At 41.1% G+C, this 22135-nt stretch overlaps 1 protein-coding gene across 1 annotated transcript; it reads right to left on the reverse strand.

The window, feature by feature from the left end:
* Positions 1–12062: 12062 nt before the first annotated feature.
* Positions 12063–22135, reverse strand: RPN1 (ribophorin I). The gene is made up of 9 exons (XM_072420558.1): positions 21814–22135; positions 18458–18516; positions 16642–16948; positions 16186–16395; positions 15162–15354; positions 14857–14956; positions 14485–14743; positions 13784–14029; positions 12063–13143 (listed from the first exon to the last, which is right to left on the reverse strand). The coding sequence occupies exons 1-9, from the start codon at positions 22036–22038 to the stop codon at positions 12961–12963; spliced, it is 1782 nt and encodes a 593-aa protein (XP_072276659.1). The 5' UTR covers positions 22039–22135; the 3' UTR covers positions 12063–12960.

The following is a 22135-nucleotide window of genomic DNA, read 5'->3' on the forward strand; positions in this document are numbered from 1 at the left end:
AATCAAATCTGCCCTCCAGCCCCACCTTCAATAAATCTGATCTCCAGCCTCCCCGTCAATAAATCTGACCTCCAGCCTCACCTTCAATAAACCTATCCTCCAGTCTCATCCTAAATAAACCTGCCCTCCAGCCTCCCTGTCAATAAATCTGATCTCCAGCCTCCCCGTCAATAAATCTGGCCTCCAGCCTCACCTTCAATAAATCTGACCTCCAGCCTCCCGGTCAATAAATCTGACCTGCAGCCTTCCCCTTAAAGAGCAACAACACAAAACATTTACATCAATTTTATGGCAAAGAATTTTAAAAACACTGTAAAGGGTTTATATTGATTTTTTAATAAATGATCAAAATATGAATGTTGCATAATTTTCATAAACTGAACTCCAGCCTCCTCTTCAATAAATCTGACCTCCAGCCTCCTCTTCAATAAATCTGACCTCCAGCCTCCCCTTCAATAAATCTAACCTCTAGCCTCCTCCTAAATAAATCTGCCCTCCAGCCTCACCTTCCATAAATCTGACCTCCAGCCTCACCTTCAATATTAATAGTCTTGCACAGTTGTACCGGCTTTTCTCTGGCTCTTGAAATTAGCTTACTCTGATTTCACTGCACACTGGGAGCTTCTTACAATATGCACTAGAAACTGCAGCAAGTCAGATAGAGCCCAACTCGTTTCCTGGTTGATGGACCTCCAATATTTTCCATCCCAACTTTGCCTAATCCACCACTTTCATTCATTGGATTTCAGGTCTTTAGGTGCCCCAACATCACATGTGGAAATTATCAAGAACAGCCTGCACGCAAATGTTATTGATATCTACTCATCAAAGCATTCTGAAATTAGGGGAAAGGGGTGGAAGTTACTGTTCTGACTCATGTACTTGTATAGGTAAATGTAAGCTATTGAACTCTGTTAACATCAGGCTTCCTACAACTGAGAGCCCGAGCAGAAAACATGTCTAGAACTCAATATGCTGCCTAAAAATGAAAAAAGAAAATTTAAACAAAACTGCAATATGATTCCTTTACAGAAATTATCTTCCCCTTACTTCATTATTTGACATGAGTGAAAGGAAGCATTGTATAGGCTTACCAGCTTGTAATGGGCTATGGATTCTGATTGGTCTAGTGATGTCACATGGGTGTATCCCATGCTCCTCCATACCGCAAAGTACTGGGTTTATTCTTTATACTCAATGAAGCATAGGGCCAAAGAGAGAAAAAGTGATTCTGCATGGGATGGGGCATAAGGTTAGGAGGCTAGGCAAACCTTTTGTTTTTCCCTGAACAGCCAGTCACAGCTTTGCTTTACTGTGCACAACCTAACAAGCCATCAGCTTTATGAGATCTCTAATGCCGAGTTACACCCGCTCTGAGCTTACCACATTTTTTACATTTATTTGTGCAGAGGTAATAAAATTTTTCCAAGGTTTGCAACCTCATAACAGAATTTACTATTGAAAGATGTGCTTTTAAAAAGCTCAAAATGCTCTTTGCAAAATCAATGCACTTATATAAGTCTTTTGTGAACGCTCTCAGAAAAACATATAAAAATTTCAGTATATGGGTCTCTTGTCCCTGAATTCTTATGACTCACAAAAGAAGCCATTGGAGCTTTAAAGGGTCACAATGACAATTGATATATTGGCTTTCTGCGTCTGTTGGCAGCTAGCTTGTTCTAGTGGCAAGACAAAAAATACCAAATTTTGCCCAATTGTTGGGCCCAACATGGGTAGAAATGACAGAGTATCTTCACCCATAATAATCTTGCTTCAAGTAAAATGAGCATATAACCAATTGTAAGCCAGCAACCCTAATTTTTTGACTTTGCTGAAGACAAAAAATACTTTGGAAGAATTACCGCTGGACTCTCCAAGAGACACAAATTCTAATAAGACAATTTATCCAATAGATGCCAACCCAAAACAGCGGAACAGTAGTATCGGCTATGAACAAAGTTTTCCTGTAAAGTATCCCTAAACCAAAAAAATTGATCTATTTAGTTGTCCCCAATCTAAGACAGCAATGTTAGCAGGTCTCTGTATATAATGCATCTCTCAAAGCTGTGAGTCTAAAGCTACGTACACACTTCCAATTATTATCGTTGGAAAACGAACGACGAACGATCCTGCACGATATCTACGAACGATCGTATAGCACCGATCCTGCACATAGAGCTAACGACACGATCGTTCCTAGATATTGTACACACAATAGATACGATCGTTTGAGCGATAGAGGAACTATGTGCACGACAGGAAAGTGAACGAACGTTCGTTCATTACGCATGCTCAGCCCATGGACGATCAACGAACGACCGTACACACAAACGATGTTCAACGATCGTCGTCCAATCCGATCCGCCGGTCCGGTCGTTCGTTTCCAACGACTTTCCTCGTTCGTCGGCGTCGTTGGTTACTTTTTTACGAACGATTTTTTGCCCAATCGATCGTTCGTCGTTCGTTTTGAACGATAAAAATTGGAAGTGTGTACGCACCTTAACACTGGTGACTAGCTAACAAAAGGAAATAATGACAACTTCAACAGTGTTCTGCTGTCTTCACTAGCCAATAAAAAACTGGTGGTGTATCCTTGACCAAGCCGGATTGCTTTACTGCATTTGGAAAAGCAAGGTCACAGATCTGGCTATACCAGTTTCTTGACCTTACCATGGAAGAACCCTTGAAATAACTTTCAGGTCCTTAGGGACTCCCTGCTATAAATAAAAAATCAACAACTCTCTATAAATTAGATTGTTGGTCAATGGGATCAATTCCTCTTACGTTTCAAGCCATGGGGAACAATGTCAACCTTATAGATAGCCAAAAAGATCATTGGTGCAACTTAAACTGACCTGGGAGGTACAAATTTCTCATTGCTCAAGGAACCCCTAGCAACACAAGACTTGCTTATCAGAACTCAACAGCTTTCCCAAGTTCAGTTTAAAAACAACCCAGTCTTAAAAACAATCTGGCCACCTTGATTTGTATCGCATAGTTTAAACACACCACACAATCCCACATTTGCTGCCCACAGAATACGGTGTTTAAAATTAGATTGAGGTAGATCAAAGAGCAGATTATTATCACATAAAGGGTCCCGCCAGTCCTCCCCCCTCCGACTTGCTATATTTAGAAGAGGGGCATTCCCGCCATTAGCTACCATGAGATGAAGGCCGTGAAGCAGCTGGATAGACAACACTTTAATGTGATAAAAATGGAACATCCTCCTTTAATCGCAGATTCTTAAATTGGTCTGTGGAACTCGATGCATATCTGTGATGTTCGCCTGATTGGTCTCCTGCCAGAAATAGATGGAGACTGAGGAAGAAGAAGAGGGAGGGGGATTGTTATCTCTTCAGGTTGATTCACGCAATTTACAGATATGGTACTTAAACTCTTAAAAGCATTCAAAGCAAGATTTGGTTTCATAGCTGGAGGGGCAGCGGGATGCGGCATGCACAGACACAATGCAGGGCTGTGTGTATAGGACGCTGTGGTGTGCAAGGATTCTGCAGAAAAAAGACACCGGGGCTGTTTGTCAATGATTTTCTTTTTTTATACAGTGTCAAGTATATATATATATATATATATATATATATATATATCACTTTTTTGTTTGGGTCATTAATTGTATAATTAATTTACTTATAGTGGTGCCCATGTCTAGCTAGGAAGCTGGTAAGCTTCAAACTGTACTAGGCAACAGGTATTGCTAAAAAAAAAAAAAAAAATGAATGGTGGTTTTAAGGGAACACAATGACTTTAGGATATGTACCCTTGACTTGAAATGTTGGGTTGAATTCTTGGCAAAGGGTCCACCATAGGATTCTTCTTCCTTTGGCAATCCGAGAACATGTTTTGAGTCAATTAGATTTCATACAAGATTACCTGTCCACTCGAGGCCAAGAGTTGAGAATTGGCTCAAGACATCTGAATATTTTGCAGGTGCTTCTGGTGGTGGTGGGGGGTGCAAAAAATGACAAAATGTTGCAGGGAAAGTTTACAGCCCATTAGAGAAAAAACTTTGGTGTTTTGGGTGCTCAAGGATTTTGTCCTGGTATTGTGTGCATTTATACCAGCCTTTCCTGACCTTCTTAACATGGGCAAACCATTGAAATAACTTTCAGGTCTTCAGTGAACCCCTTCTATAATTAATATATACAAAAAAAGCCTCTTACATTGCTGGTCATTGGGAAGAATGTATGGATAATCAAAAAGATCATTGGGTTCACTTGCTCAAGAAACCCCTAGCATTTTCTAGAGGAACCCTGGTTGAAAACCCACTGATCTATATGATGGCAAAAGGAACATGAAACGTCCACCTAACTACCTACCTACCCCATGGACATGTCAGATATAATAGGTTTTATGTAGGCTGTACAATGTTAAAAAAATGTGAATAAACATCTTTCTTATGTTTCATTGAGGGTTCACATAGAAGGGTTAATTCAGTCGCAGCGAACTTGCAACAGCCTAATCTAGGCACCCAAACCAGCAGACAGGCTGTATCTAATTATAGGAGGAAAGATAATCATGAACTTCAAAGCCTGTTCCCGACCCAGAGAAAATTGTGCAGAGTTTTTGAGATCATTGCCCCGAAAACAAAAAACAAAACAAAAACCTCTCGTGTCACCTGAAACTTTAGCAAGGTGAGATGGGGGCTTTGAACTGCTCCCTACGCCAGGTCCAAATTATCCCAGCCTGTGATTTCAGCCCTGCGGCACAGAACCCTTTGAAGAGAGATAGAATAATTAGCACATTGCGAACAGGCCTCTGGACAACATATTACAGCCTTCTCAGACACAGGACGGACGCAGACAAGTCATTTGAAAGATGAGCAATTAGAGGATTTGGCCAGGCTGGTCACAGTTTGGATGGGGAGGAAACCAAAAGTGGATTTTACTCATTAACGCCAAACAATAATAGGAAACATTTTAAAAAGCATCCCTTAATTTTTTTTCTTGGCACTCGTGACAACTCCTCCGTAAAGATCAGCACAACACAGTCCAAGTGAGGTACATTTCCAGCTATGTAGCTGATTTTAGGCTTGTAAGATTTCGGAGATGCCAGATTAGCCCAGCAAAATGGATGCCAAGAAAGGCGTTTGTAAACAGACACATATGAAACACATACTCTGCATGGCTTCATGGCAGCCAATTAAAAGTGTTTCTGCAAGGTATGGAAAGCTCTTTGCCAAATCCACTCGGCACATAAGAATTAGAGCTTGTGTCCTCCTTTCCCCTCTGCTCAGAATCAATTTCTGGAACTTTTACTTGCAGTGATAAAGGGGAAACATGGTATTGTAAAAGGATATGTTTTAACCAGTCAGAACAAGAATATTACTTCCCACAGATCTCCACTGGCAGATGGTTATAACACAATACATTGCTTGGAAGAGCTCTTTTGGCCATGTTTAGGCAGAGGTATTAAATGTAAATGCCAAGCAAACAGCTAAATGATCCAGGCAACCCCTGCCAGACAGCATAGGCAAGAGTGGGACCTGAAATATTTCCTTCCACATTCTAAAAACATGGCATTAGGTTAATTGTCTTCCACCCAAATTGACCTTAGATTGTGATAATGACATTTGACTATGGTAGGGACATTAGATTGTGAGCTCCCTTGACGAACATCTAGTGACATGACTATGGACTTTGTAAAGCCCTGTGTTATATGATGGCATTATATAAATATTGGATAATTTTAATAATTAGAATGAATAAATGTAACAAAATATAGATAAATATTAATCTGTTGTCTCCTTATGTGAGCTGAATTGGAAACAGTAAAAATCTTTATAAATCTTGCATAAACTACTACTCTCCCCATCTTCTATGTAATGGGGATAAAGGAACCCATCTGCCACCCAGCCTGGGGAGCCGGGGGAACAAGACAGTTCCCAACTGTCCTTTATTTTATGAGTTTATAACCTCCCTTTTCTTGTTTATGGAGGAAATGGAAACATTGCATTGGCATGTCATCTGCCTACAGACCCTGAGCTGTTTACTGCCCCCTTTCCCATGATAAAAAATTTGAAGGTATCCCCAAATACAGTTGAAAAAATATAGTAGCTACCCAGGGGCAAGACATGTTTTATTTGTAGCATCACCAAGGGAAAATGGTTTTAAAAAGTCTGAAAATGGCCTGGTAAGCTGCAATATGTCAAATTTTTGTCTTTGGGTTTAGAAATTGGTGTCATTACCATCTAAAATAAAGGGTGAAACAATCTAGGACTGGGGTAGGTACTCAGCAATTTTCTGGGCAGAGCTCTGAAGATTGTTCTAGCACTTGCCACCTGTTACATTCTCCATCAATTACACAAGTCCTAGCTGAAGGTCTTTATTTAAATACAGGAGCTCTTTATGAGCTGGTGACAAGCTGATTTTAACAATGATCTCTAAATTAAAAAAGAAATTGGCTTTGCTCCAATCTTTGCTAGATATTATTTTAAGAAAAGAGAGGTGGGGGCCACAAATTAGTGGCAAAAGGCTATGGTAGTGGGACCCCAGCTGGGTTAGCAGCTGCAATGTTTAGACATGCCTTGTAAATGCATCTACAGTCAGACAGCGTGCTGCGTATGCCGAACAAATGCTCCCAAGCGGCGTGTCCCAACATTGTCTGCTGCTAGAAGTCATGGGGCTCAACCTTGGTGGCGAGCGACGGCCTCTTGGTGGGCAAGAGAATTAGCAATCTATTCTAGAGCTATGAAGAGAGAGAGAGGCGGCTTTCCTGACAAAGCGGGTTATTAACAAGAGCAGGAGGATGAATGGGGCGCAGCGGGGTGCTGACAAATCCGTCAGGGGGGCGCAATGAGACGTGTTTGTGTGTGTTTTACCAACTGCTGTTCCTGTTCCTTTGCCAAATGCTCAGAGAGCCGCCGGCGCCCTTCATCTCCAGTGTGGCCTGCAATAAGCTGTCTGTCAATGGAGTACGGCACAAACTTTTTTGTTCGTCTCCCTGTTACAGAAAAGAAAATACAATCTTATTCTTTTTTTAAGTGGTTTCCAAAGTACTGTACCCCAAAACCTATTACTAGGGGGTTTTACAGAGATCAATTTTGCTGGCCCAGAATTAATCACAGTTCTCTTGATTCAAAAATATACAAAATGGCAATTGCTGAAGATGCATTAGAACTGCAACAATAATTGATATCACATCTTTTTAATTTCATAATTTCTCAGACATAAAACCTGTCTTAGAACAAATTCTAATCATCTGTACAAGATCATATTCAGCATTGCAATGTGTTAGGAATAAACCACTGATTATATTTATAGTTTGTCAACTGTCTCAGAGCTTTTTAAAACTGAACTCCAGGAAAGCAAATATTGTCTACATGCAAGGGGCATATGTATACTTACTTAAATCTTGGGGTGATTTGTGTAGTTCCTCCAGAATTAACCAGTGTGAAATTGCTTCTCTACTGATCTTCCCATATTAAGACCGGTCACTACTGTTTTCTCCCCATGTGAAGGGTACCTGGTCTTGTATCCGCCCCCTTCTTTTGTTTTGCAGGCAGCCTGTAGAAGTAGGAGCTGCTGGGCCCCTCCTACAGGTCTGGTCTCTACACAGTATTTGTACAACACAGTATTAATATCACTACTTTTACAAGGTAGTAACTTTGTTTGCATAGGTATTTGAAGCACAAGATGGAGATCTTTATTCTTTGTGGCTATTGAGAAATATATTCAGAAAGTATTTTTTTAAAATGAAATTCCAGCTACTAACCTTATCCACACCGTTGTGTTACAATCCACAACTTCTATCAGTAGCAGCTGCTTTACTGCCTGGTGAATGGCACCCAACATCATTTGATCAGAAAGTGAATGTGAAGGTACTGATGAACACAGCCCTTTGTCATCAGGTGGAATTAAAAATATTCTGGTGCTCGCTGATATAGTAAAGGAGTTTAGGAATGGCAAGGGGCAGATTTAAATGGCATAACCGTATTGACACGCCATCCCAGCCCCTGCTCAACACTTTAGCAACAGAGACACATTGGTCATCATCATGTGTTTGCTTCCCAACAGGACATTTTAAGGTTTTGTTAAATAATATCCAAGGATGGTAAAACTTTGAAACTTGTAGAAAAATCTGGGAAAGACTGAGGTTTCCTTTCATAGAGGAAACCATTATTGGAATTTGCACCACCTCCATTATTCAAACAAGTTAAAGCAGATCTATCATTTAAATTTTTACTTTACATAATAGGAAAGACAACCCTTTCATGAAAAGTAAAAAAAAATCTTTTTTTTGGTTTATAACCCTTTTTTTTTAAAAATAAAAGGTGAAGCATGTGCAGGAGCAGCCAGAAGCCTCCTGAGATGCGTGACGTAGGTATACCATGAGGGGCTTTTACCTACATGGGGATAAAATGCTGATCTCACACATGTGCAGTGAGATTGGGACTTTTTTTCTCCATTTACAGAAGGCTACATCACCTGATCTTGCACCTGTGCAGTGTGAGATAGGGTGATATTGGCGGAAGAAGAAAGACGGACAAAGATGGCGGCACCTGTCGCTTCCCCCCAAGCAGCTGGGACAAAGGAGGATTCCAGGACAATGCGGGATCCATTCCAGAAAAACTCCAGAGGAACCTGTAGAAGAAAAGGCGAGTGTGATTTTTTTTTAGAGTTTAGTTCCACCTTAAAATGGACCTTTGAATCACAAGTCTGCATAGATACATTCCTGACGTCACAATATACACATGTTTTCAGATAATAGCATGTTTTTATCATTAAAAGATATTCTTGATCTCCAGGCCAGTGACTGTCTAGGTTGCTGCAAGCAGGACAAAAGGTTTTCTTAGTCTCTGGGCCAGTGATCAGACTGGAATGTTGTGACTATGATGAAGGTGAAAGGCTGCAAAAGTGGTTGATCTATGCCAGATATTTGTAAGAACACCCAACACCTGCACAGACACCAGGATTTATATGCCGCATCATCTCTAAATCAGCATTTCAGTCCAAGAGGTAGATGGTGACCCTTGATGATAACTAAGCAAAGATAGCTCTGTCCTACTTAGCATGCTGCATTTAATATAAAATATATACCTGTTAGCTCAGCTTTAAACACTGCAGTGGATTTTAAGGCAGGGGGTCAGCATGTTTCCCTCCGTTACACCTGTCCACCTCAGGTCAGCCTAAAACAAATTTGCTCTGTAAAGAATGAGACAAAATCAGCAGACTGCAAAGCCATAAAATGGGAGTACAGAATTCCAGGATGACCACTTAGCACAGAACACACAAACCATAAAGATTATATTGATATGGCACTGAGTTCTGGGAAACCTGTATGTGCCCTGATGGGGTTTATCAGTTGCCATTGTGGTGGGCCATTGTGTGAGCTTCTGCCTGGCAGGACCTAGACAAACAATGAGAGCGGATACCGGTTGTTTGCTGTGCACTTGTCATAGAGGCTGCGACATGTGTACACAGGAAGGTATGCAGAGTTTTCACTACCTGAACAAGCTGTTCAAACGCTGTGTGAAGTGGATGGAATGTATTGTAACCCGGGCCAATAAAAGCCTCTTCCAGCTTCATTCACAGAATTGATGCTAAAATAAATCTTGTGTGAGGGAAAAGCACACCCTGGAATTGCTGAGTACTGCTTGGGAAACTACTTCTTTCCTGGTTGATAGCATGACTTGAAGCAAACATACAGCAAGGAAAAGGACCAATGTGTAAACTCGGCAAACTTGTCTTTAAATCCTGAAGAGCTGTTCTCCCACATATATGGCTCAGCAGCACCATACTTCCATCTTCATAAGTAGTACTTTATTTCTTTTTCATTACTTATATTATCTATAAACATTAAAACCATTTGCTAAATATGGTGTAGGTCCCTGTTGTAGAGTCAAACAGCTCTACAGATTTAAGTTTCTTTTACCAAAGTAGCTCCAGACAGGCTAGGCTCCCCACTCTTCATGGGAATTATTAAGCCTTGGGCACCCATGACACTGTCACCAAGGCTTTGGACCTATTCGGCAAGAACTAACCACAGCATCCTGGTAACACTCACCCATAAGACTGTTGGAGATACTCCGACCCAGTCATCTAGCCACCACAGCTCAGCAATTGTCAAAGTTTGCTCAGATCCTTTTAGCCATGCCACGCAGGTGACAAACTGCTAGTGTCAGGACTGTCAAAAAGCGTTTACTCCAATCCCTATGAAATCACTCACCCTCTAGTGACAACACTGCACTGGTAGTAGCAATTCTGCAGCAAAGGAGCAATTCCACAAAGACTATTGGAATGCACTCCCATATGATCCTGCTGCTGGCGTTGCATCACAGCAGTGTCAAGCATGAAACCTGGCACTAATATTTGACAATGTTTCCTACTTCCAACATATCACATTCAAGAGCTGACTGTTTATCTACCTTATCCCTTGACAGGTGCATCTTTACCAAATAATCAATTTTGTTCAATTTACAGATTTCAATATTTTTATGATTTACACACGTTTGTTGTTTACACCTTCATGCGCTTTATGTTTATTATGTAAACTTTATAGCTTGGTTACTTTCATTTCAAAGTTTTATGAACTTTTAATTGATTTCTTGGATATACATATAATAAAATCATACATCCATTTGGATATCCAGATTTGACCTTGATGGGGAGTGACATGACAGACCCATTAATACCTGAATGTTTGGGATTGCTTTTTCTGACTGATTTACTAAAATATACACAAACTCAGCAGTTTATCCAGCATTGCTGTATTTGTGTGTTTCGATAATGTGTATTTGCAATTATGTGTGGACATCGATAAACATACTTCTTGGTATAACTTTCTTTTTAGTTTACCTTTTACCCTCCTTCCAAATAATATTGGCATTTTCCTAATCTAAAGTTAGCATTATGGTGTGCTTTTTTTTTTATCAGAACTTTATGTTAATCTAAAAAACTTGATGCAGTTTTTGTCACCAGCCACAAGCAATGTAGTTCTTCTATCATAAAGCGCCATCCAGTGGAGAATAAGATAATCCCAAACCAGCCCCATCTAGTGGAAAAGACCACTTACTACCCACTATGGTAAGATCTATATAAACATTAAGATTGAAACAATGTTAATTTTTTTCTGCTTGTGCTTCATATAACATTGGTTTAAATATTGTTTTCGTGAGCAGAATACTCATAGCAATGTTTAATGGTAGCAGGATGGCTCAGTAAAAAATACAAATTAGCCAGAGGTATTGTGTGTTTAAATGACGTAGTGGTTAGCACTCTGGCCTTTGCAGCGCTAGGTCCCACTCTCAACCAGGACTCCCTCTGCATGGAGTTTGCAGGTTCTCCCCCATGTGAGCGTGGGTTTCCTCTCACATTCCAAAAACATTCAGTTAGGTTAATTGGTTTCCCCCAAAATTGACCTTAACTATGATATTGACATATACCTGAGATTAAGAAATTTGATTGTGAGCACTTTGAGGGACAGCTAATTATATGGCTATGGACTTTGCAATAGGTTGGTACTATATAAACACCGCGTAATAATAATCCTCAGATCTTGGATTTGTTTTTCTGCTCCCCTGAGAATACCCAAACTTGAATACATTTTGAACACTGATGAAAAGCAAAAACAGTAATTGATGGGTGGTGGTGGTAGTGGTGTGTTAGTAACTCTGGTGGATAGATGTTATCGGCTGAGTAACATCAAAGTGAAGCAGCCACATTCCTTAAAAAGTTGTCCTGAAAACCAGACACTCACTTTTTCTGTGCTACCCACCAACCTGTTCCATCAAAGGCCCCTGAAACTCCTGCTACGTCCAGGTTTGATGGACCATACCGACCTTACCCCACAGGATTCAGATCTGAGCATACAAAGGCTCCACATGAGAAAGAAGATATGATCAGTAGATTATGGGATTCTGACACTCCGACAAGACAAATGAGTGGCAAGTGAGTTAACATTTTAAAAGAGCCCGATAACCTTGATCAGAACAGCGACCTGACAGATGCCTGGTCTCATTTCTATCCCAATCATTTCCACCACCAGTTTTCTATTACCATTGTTCTACCACGTAAGAGTAACAATAAAATAACTGAGTCAGAGCATCCACGATCCCTTCTTTATTTCTTTTGGTCGCACAAACAAAACCCTGATTGGGATTAGTCATAGGACAATTCTCCCAACAGGTATAACTGTTTACAAAAAATACGCCCCATACTGGGCCTTCTTGTACAAAAACACCAAACACTCTTCTTGCAGTAGAGTGGCACCACAGCTTTCATTATTAAACAAAAAACAGTCATGTGCTAATAGAATGTGGAACATTTTAGGGCTGAATCTTCAGCATAAGAATTCTAACCTTGAGAAAATAGACAGAAAAAAATGAAAAGTCTTGTTTCTCAAATCCCCCACCCGCCTCCCAAATAGCCCCTTTATCCCAATACACCAAGAATGATTGCAATCCAATGTAGGGTAATTTTTAGGCACGCACCTCATTCAAAATGTCATTCACAGCCAAATTGATACAGAAGGAAGTGACAACAAAAAGGTGCAGGTGTACTCTCTTAACTTCCACCAGCCAACCAGGAGCTGACTAAACAGGAAACCAGAACAAAGGGCATTCTTCAGCCTGGCTGTGATAAGCATACTGTGGAACAGACATTGATTTTTATTGTTTTCAAATATGACAGTGAAGTGCTTTTCAGCAGAAGTAAAAATTAATCTCAGGGGGTAGGATGTTGGATCTGTATGGTATTGCACTATTGTGCCTTAATCTCACAAGCTTTTTTTTAGAATTTTTTTTAATGCAGGAAAGGACAAAGATTTGGAATTTATGAGTCAATACAATTTAAAGAGCCAGAAAGCTCTTTTCATGAGCTAAGCCTGATGAGCATCTAAGAAGGACTACAGGACTTCCAGCCAGAAGAGGATGTTAGTCGGGCATGGTTTACTTTTGGCTCCCAAGGTTTGTCCAGACCTGTTTTATTGAAAATATCTGGGCTATTACAATGCATCCAGGATATTGTCGATTTTGTTGACCAGTTCCTGACGCTTGTTGGCATGCTGCTTTTCGCTCTCGATGTAACTGTCCTTTTTAAGCTTGCCAGCTACCAGACGTTCAGCTTCTGAAGAAGATTTTAGCACAATCTCCTTTACTTGACTGTCAAGCTTCTGAATCTCAGCAACCTGTGGGTAGTCATATTAGGACACAGTTGTATAAATGAGACATTTAAAAATGATCAGGAATCAAACTTTTATGCAGACCATATATCCCTGCTCATGCTTATTAAAGCCCACTTCTGCCCTTCTTATACTTTCCTCCACCCAACGATCTTCCTTCAGTAACCCCCTCGACACAAAAGGCTCAGGGTTAAAGAGAGTAGTGACGTCTTTTGCCATGCCAAGTGACACTGCATCCCACAATATTACAGATGGAGTTAATATTAACTCCTAAGATATGAAGCACTGGGAATTTTGTGGTTGGACTCAAAGGACAAGAGAGGCAGAAATGTCGGATAGCCAATGTCCCTGAACCCGAAAACGTAATTATTGCAAGAAAGAATTCTTAAAAGCCCCCTCCGTCCTTGTTCACCACAGCCCTCTCTTCATTTAGGGATATCCAACTGCTGTCTGTTTGTCCAGTAATAGCACCAACATAAAAAGTCCCTTTTATCCAACACATGAACAAATCTAGAAATTTAAGTCGTAACTCATTGGCTACCACCCTCAAATAATTCAGTAGGTTCCTAAGCCCTGTCCAAGGATTTAGAATGATTTAGGATAATATCACTCTATATTACAGAATGAACAAAAAACATAAAATTACCTTATCACATAGGTCTGACCCTTCAGCCTTCAGTTTGGCTTGCAGAGATGCAATTTCATTGGTCAGGTTTTTATGATCCATTTCTAAAGTTTTCTTGCTGCTGTTCAGATTGGAAATATCTCTGAACTGCTTGTATTTATTAACAGCTTCATCAAAGTGACGGTACAGGCCGAGCCTCTTGTTCACCAGGGTGAGGATCTGCTCTGTAATACAAGCCACTTTCATCTTGGCTTCAGCAGCTGGGTCCTAAAGAGAGGAAGAAGAGTTGGAACAAGAGTTGAGGGGTAAAAATTCCCTTAAGATTTATATGTAAAACCGTTAATAAAGCAAAATAAAACCACTGTGTGCTGGGTTGGTGTTGACAGTAATGTGCTAGTATGCACAGCATAGTGTGCACTTACAAGTGTGCCCTTCTAGAACTGTACAGGGTAGGCTGTGCCCCCACCCCTCTGAGTGCCCCCACATCCAAATTCCCAGACATCTTTGACCACTGCACGGGCATAATCACAGCACAACAAAGTTATATCAGTGCCAACACCCAGCCAATTCTAGACATCCGAGTAGGGACTGTACACTGCATGATGCATGTGCAGTACGGTGATATAAAAGTTACTAAGAGAAAGAGGAAGACATTTCTGTCAGAGGAGTTTTACATGTCTTCTATGAGTTTACAAAAATCAGGAGAGAGGAGAAACACAAACCTTTGTGATGGAGAAGTCCAGCCTGACATAGAGGATGACTGTAAAGAACAAGATGTAGAAAGCTCCCACCACTAGCAGAGGCTCCTGGAGCATCAGGATTTTGTTAAAGGTGTAATGGACCACTACGTCCTGGATATGCTGCTCAACCAGATTGTTCTTGTAAGCCACAACGACTGGGCGACCAAATGTGTCTAGATAGGTGTAATGGAGCTCATTGGGGGCGCGATTCACATCAAATGGGTAGTCCACATGAATATTTCTAATTGAAACATTAAAAAGACAGTAAATATTAAATTGCTAAACCTGAGCAGAAAAAAAAGTATTTACAGGATAATCGTGTGTGCATAGACAATTTGTACTATGATTTCTTACTTTGCCCCTTCAGGTAGGATGATCTTAACGGCCAGTGAATCCACAACCTGTTCGTCAAACACATGGTCAATGAAGCGCATCTTAAGAGCGTACTGATCACCTGTGGAGAGGGAATGAGTTTCAATAGAATATAACCAGATAGTGAAAAGGTAATATTTTTGGACACCTGAGAAACCATTTACTACAATACAAACCACACAAACCTATAGAAAAGGCAAATTGTCTTCCTAAGTGAGATGCCCAAGACTTTATGCTATGAAGCAGCACAGACCATTCAATAGGCAATATATTTATATTAATCTCACCCAGGTTGTAGAGATATTCATAACTTGGCAGGTTGTATCCAATAATGTAATGTGTTTTCCAGCCCCCAAACAGAGGGAATCTGGGCCTGATCTCCATTTCTACAGAATCCTCAAGAATCAAAAGGTGGCTGGTAGAAATGTTTCCAATCTCATCCCTGTAGTATACATCCTGAGCGGCAGCGGGCAGGATAGTCTGGAAGAGAAAATCCTTGTTATAACCAACTAGTCACAATTGTACTGAGATTTATGGTCATTGCATGCTAGGAGAAAATTAATAAAAATCATCTCTGCTGTATATGCAGATTTAAAACTTTTTGTCTTTAAAATGCAGCTATTACGAAAAAAGCTGTTATGTCTTACAGAACTCCAGCAAAATCCTAACTCCCTGTTTGAGATGACAACAAACACCTCTTTTGCCCAAATTTCCCAAGCAGGGTTGCCGGGTTTTCCCTGCTAGACCACAGAAATCCTTTTCTGTGCAAACCAAGGAGCAGAGGTTCTGTAGTCCAGCAGGAGAAAGCTGGGCAGTGCTGACACAACTGCTTGGGATTTCAGTGAAGCCGACACAGGGGGTTGTTAGCTTAGTAGCTCAATAAAGGATATTGGGGGCTCACTAAATATCGGGCACACCAAAAAGTATGTTTTCTGTACTTGCAGCATTTTAACAAGATATGAAGAACTATGCATCACTTTCATTTGCACTGTGATCATGAAATCAGTAGATTTAAGAGAATTGCTATTCCTCTAGAAGTACCTAGACGGACTTCTGTAGTTAAACTTTGCATACCATCACTGGATTTTTCTTTTAATGGCCGACTGCCCACCATGCTATTCTGTTGTCTGAAAGTAAAAGTCATTTTTCTACAGTTGCTAACCAGTGCTTGACATGAGAAAGTGAGCAATAAAGTGCTTACAACACCCTCTATGTGTTGCTATTAGATGTGATAGCAGAAGGAATGGTTAGTTCAAATGACCTTTTAATTTGGTAATGGGATATAACACACATATATCCCCCATTTCTTACCTTGAAAGATTTCACAGAAGAAATGCCACTGTCTGGCTGTCTCTGGTAGTCGTATCTGGAGAAGGGACCTTTCAGACTGGCTCCAGTGTGCTTCAGGTCAATAGTTTCCTCCACTGCAATATTACCCCAATGAGAGACTTCGATTACCCGGGTCATGTGTGCAATTGTCAGGAAGGGGCTGTTGTTCTCATAGTGAATCTTCAAGGGGTCCTGAGGGAAAATGAAATAAGCAGAGATAATTGTCATCAAAGATAAAAGGTTCCCAAAACAAGGTTTTGCTTTAATTTGACATCTCTTTTGGTGACAGGGAAGAAGCAGTGAATCTCTTTAGTGGGGACAAAAACAATACAACTCTATCCAGTAATTGCAAGGGTATCATGGTTATTTTGGCTTCATGTAACACACCAGTAGCTTCAATGATAAAGAAATCAACATACCAGGTGGAAGGGCACTTACATGACTCCAAGCAGGGATATCCTTGAATGGACCATACTCGATGGTGTCATCAGATCGGGATGGGTTTCCCAGCTTGGTGTAGCTCTCAACATTTCTAGAAGCCAGCTTAACACGTGTGGTTTGGGATGTGGTGGCATATGGGGAGTAGAAGTAATGGTTTCCCTCGAAGGTTACAAACTGCTTTTCAGCCTGTGTGATCTGGGTGGGGTAGGGCTGCAATACATGTGTATAAACGGTCTCAATGATGACCTTGGTCTTGGCTCCGGGGGACAGAGATGATGGAAGAGTGACTGAAAATTGTTTTCCTCTATTGGGAAAAAACAGAAAAACTGAAATAACTGCATAAGTTAGGAGGAAGGCATTTGGTTGCAACAATTTTGCCTCTTAACCCCCATGATACGATTTTGATCGCACAGCATAATTCCCCTTCCATCCTCCACAATTTTACCCATGCAGAATCCTCATATTCTGACCTAACCTGTCCCGAGACCACCAAAACTCCTTGTACACGCTCTTAACTCTCGTCTTGACTACTGTAACTTCCTCCTCTCTGGTATTCACCTATCCCTATTATGAATGCTGCAGCCAGACTCATTCATCCTTCCCACCACTCCTCCTCTGCCGCACCTCTTTGTAGTTCTCTCCATTGGCTTCCATTTCACCTTAGAATCAAATTCAAGCTCCTGTGCTTTGCCTTCAAATCCCTACACAGTTCTTGTCTCACTTACATTTCTGACCTGATAGAAAAATACTCCCCCAGCCGCTCTCTTCCCTCCTCCAATGACCAACTAATGCAGGGCTCCAAGACTTTTCTAGAGTTGCCCCAACTCTCTGGAATGGTCTTCCTCATCCTATTCAGCAAGCTCCTACTTTCTGCTCATTTAAAAGAGCAATCAAAACCAATTTTTTTTTAAACTTCCCTACTCGTCTTCTTTAGTCGCCTAAAACCCTCACTACTTCCCACCATTCCAAATCCCCCTCCTATTGTGTGCTGGTTCCCCCAACTCTTAGATTGTAAGCTCTTTTAATCAGGATCTTCTCCTCCTCCTGTGTCACTGTCTGTATCGGTCTGTCATTTATAACGCCTATCTAATGTAGAGCGCTGCGTAATATGTTGTAATGTGTGTAATATGTTGACGCTATCTGAAAGGGTTCAAACGCTGTGAATTAGCACCAAATCACAGAATTACCCCCACCCACATTTTTTACTAAACATAAGCAGCCAACTGACTTGATAACGCATGCCTGCTAAAAACGGATGCACTCAATTCCACCATTTTATATGGTATCAGCGGGTTAACAGACCCATAACCACCTTTAAGTTTGAAAACCACTTTAAAAAAAATAGCAAAAAAAATACACAACTGTCACAGATGTGCAGGTTGGCAAAAAAAAAAAAAAAATTCTTTATTCAGAACAGCAATAAAGAGATTCCTATAATTTAGCAAAGTCATTTGCTGACGAGTATGAATAACAAACATTCCTCTGTGTTATAAAGTAATGAATGTACACATCTGATTGAATACAAAAAAATGAATTATAGGCACCATGCACATCTAAAGTCTTCAGATTGCTTCAAATTTTCCATTTTGATTGCAAGTGTGAAAATATTGAACATAAATTGTTTGCAAGGAGTGTACCAAAATAATATATCCCAAGCAGTTGTACCTCCTTCCAGGCTCCTCTGCCTGATCTATAGATAAGAATGTCAGGCTAATCCAATCTTGATGTATTCGCAAACTCCAGAACTTTTTATAAGTCGGGATTTGTTATCTTTTCCTAATTCTATAAATAATTACCATCAGCCATTACTTACTTTTTCCCTTTCAGCTCCTGCACTTCCAAGTATCCATCCTCCTCCTCTTCTCCCTTCACCTGTTCAAAGCAAACAAATCATTAAGAAAACATTAACAAAAAAAAGTAAAGAAAAATAAAGCAAACACAACAAGCATGTGGTGGGTCTATATAGGAAATGACTCCTGGAATCTGGTAAGTGGCCCTGAGTATAATGTCTGTAAACCAGGCCACAGTTATGGGGATGGATGGTCTATGGCAGTTGGATTCCTAAAACAAATATCATTTGGTTCTATGGTGACAGTTGGCTTACAACAGTTGGCTTAAAATTCAGAACTTCAGCCTGGATCACTTGGTCATGTGCCAGTACTCTGACCTAGTGAATGGCTGCTAGACCTGAGAATGTTCACAGGCAGACAGGTCACATGATCCTCTATTACCAAAGAGTCAGGCAGTATGGCGGGCTGCAATGTGAAGGAGTTGTTCGGCAGTCCAGGTAAGGAGAGTATAAGGTGGCAGAGATGTCATATGACGAAAATCATTATGCTGCAAGTTAAAGACTTTGTATACAAAAGGTGAATAAAACACCTTACTTAGATTACTTAGTAAGCATTTCCACTTTTTCACAACCGGTGTCAATAGTCATTTTATTTTTGTTTTAATAGAAGTTATGATCAAATCAAGCTCATTTACTCTAAAAACCAAACTACAATCCTAAAACAATATTGGGTGAATACAAAAGCCCTGCATGTTCACTGATTTTAACCTTTGTTAGAAAAATAAGGTTTTTGTTATACATAAAAAAGTGAGAAAAAAATGGAATCAAAACTAAAAAACAGATGGGTTCTTTGTTGCAGGAGGGCCAGGCGCCTCCGCAATAAATTAAATTTACCAGCCTGTTCAGTGTTTTCCTCAAAATACGCTGAGCTATGCATGCACAGATTATTGTATGAACCCAGCAGAGCTGGCTGCAAGAATTGAATGAACTTGCATGTGGGAGAATCACCTGCCTGCAATTTATTTTTTATTGTTAAGTTTGATTCTACCTTTAATTGGATGGCTGGTTCATTCAATGATACCGAACCAGAACTAATGACAACCAATTACCCACTGCTAGCTTGCCCCCAGTGGCAGGTTAACACACTACAGTATTCTCCCCAGCTCATTTTAGCCGGGCGCACCACCCAGCACTTTTCAGTATTCACCCGGTTGTTTCAGGATGGTTACAGAATAGTTTTGGTCACAATACAGGGGCTGCAACCCACCTACAGCTGGTGTTTTATTCTGGAAAGAACACTGTACTAGGACTGCAGGGTTCTCCCCAGGCCCTTTTAGCTGGGTGCACACCCGGTGCTTTTCGGCACCTACCCGGCTGTTTTTGGGTGGTTACTAAAGAGTTTGGTCACAATAGAGGGGCTGCCACCCACCTAAAATTTCTTCCCACCTGGCTTTAAAAAATTTCTGGGTTGAGCACTGGACTGGTTGGGGTTAAAGGTAAAATCACTGACCGCCTAATAATTAACCCCTTAAATAAGTTCAGCAGAATTAGTATGAATATTATTACACAGTATTATATATCGCGGACATATTACGTACAGGGTTCTCCCCAGGCCCTTTTAGCTGGGCGTACCACCCGGCACTTTTCAGCACCCACATAGCTGGTTTTGGGTGGTTACTAAAGAGTTTAGTCACAATAAAGGGGCTGCCACCCACCTACAATTTCTTCCCACCCGGCTTAAAAAAATTTCTGGGTTGAGCACTGACGTAGTACTGTACATTGTCCATAGTTATTAGCTGTCCCTGAAAGGAGCTCACAATCTAATGTCCCTACCTCAGTCATATGTCTTTAATACAGCCCAAGCTCAATTTAGGGGAGAAGCCAAATGTCCTAACTGCATGTTTTTGGAATGTGGGAGGAAACTCACACAAACACAGGGAGAACCTGCTAATTCGATGCAGATAGTGTTTTTCTTTCCATGAAAAGGCTCCTTTTAGGGGAGGTGGTGCACCCTTTTATTTATTTTTTTAATTGTGTAACTTAAAAAAAAAAAAAAAAAAAAAAAAAAAAAAAAAAGGGTTGTCTACCCTTTTATGTAAAGTGATTTTTCTGAGTTTAATGTTTTCACTACAAGGAGCAATTATTATCTAGATGTAAAAAGACCAAATTAAGGTCAAGTTATCTCATATACCCTAACATGATAATAAACACCGTGCAGCTCATGATGGGAGATAGCATAAAATTCAATAATGCAAAGAAAAAAAAATTTTCAATCTGCTAAATTGCCGAGACTTAAACTTTGAAGTAAAGTCTGTCAGCGCTGTGATTGGCTGCTGGGACATAAAGGAAGCCGGAGAGCAGGAAGTGGAGGAGCAGTGCTGACGTGTCACAATCTTACAGCAGACAGATGAGGAAGAGTCTCAGAGGGGCGGGAGCTGTCACTGTGCACAGGCTGACTATACCTGTGATGTGTACACAGTGCCCGGCACCCCCAGGGCTCGGCCTATCAGCCCTCCCCATCATATTATTAAACAGGATTTATATAGCACCAACATATTACGCAGCAATGTACATTAAATAGGAGTTGCAAATGACAGACTGATACAGACCCAGTAGGAGGAGAGGACTCTGTCCATGCTGACACCTTTATAATACAGACAGGTCCACTTTACCTATAATACCACAATGCAAACTCTATCACACGCCATACAAATCAAAGCACCAATGCCGGCCTCATTCTGCAAATATGGCTTTCCTGGCTGTCATGCTGATCCTGCACCTTCTAAGCTTTACTCTTGGACTTAAAGTTAAGTTCTGATTTATAGGACTGTCCATGGTCTGGGAAAGTTCTGACACATGCAGGCTGCCATTGCTGCTTCCCCAGCCGTCATGTTGATCCTGATATCAGACTGTAACTGGGACTTAGTTTGCAATAAAATAACTAAATTCCTGGCTATCATGTTGATCCTCTTGCTGCAAGACACAGGCGGCCATTACTATCCATCCTGCAAATGCTAGCGGCCTGGCTGATCCACTTGACAAGCAGGTGGCCATTGCCTGGTTGTTATGCTGATCCCCCAGCTTCATGCGTGTAGATAGGAACGCCTAAGGTTAGGGTTGTTGTTATAGATCAGCGATACCAGCCCTGCAGATTGCTGTGCCGGCCAGATTCCAATAGGAGATTGCAATGTTATTCTTTACAAGGATAGGATGAAGCCTGAGGATGAACATGGGGCAGCATAGGCAGCCATCACATATGACAGGTTCTCTTTACACACAAAGTTAAGCCCCCCCATAATAAATACAATCATCATCTATATAGGAAATGTAAGCATACAAATGTTATATTAGCATTGACAGCCCCTCTGCAGTATACTGACCCCCAGGAAGGCCAGGTACGGGGCCAGCTCGGCCTCCAGGACCACCACAAAGGACTGAGCCGCTCCGGGTCCCGGGTTGGACAGCTTCACCTCGGCCGTCACTTTGGCCAAGTGGCTGCTGAGGTCCACAGTGCGCTTGACATCTTCATTGATGAGTTCCTGGGCCCGGCCTAGTGCGGCCAGAGCGAGCAAGAAGAAGAGGGCGCTGATGGCGGGACGCTCCATGGCAGAGGAGCAGAGGATGGAGACGGATTGTACAGCTCAGTCGCTTCCTTGTCAGGGGAGCCTCTGCTGGCGACTCATTCATCCGCCAAAGCGGGAG

This window comes from Pyxicephalus adspersus, chromosome 8 (genome assembly GCF_032062135.1).
Source record: "Pyxicephalus adspersus chromosome 8, UCB_Pads_2.0, whole genome shotgun sequence".
Classification (NCBI taxonomy): Eukaryota; Metazoa; Chordata; class Amphibia; order Anura; family Pyxicephalidae; genus Pyxicephalus; species Pyxicephalus adspersus.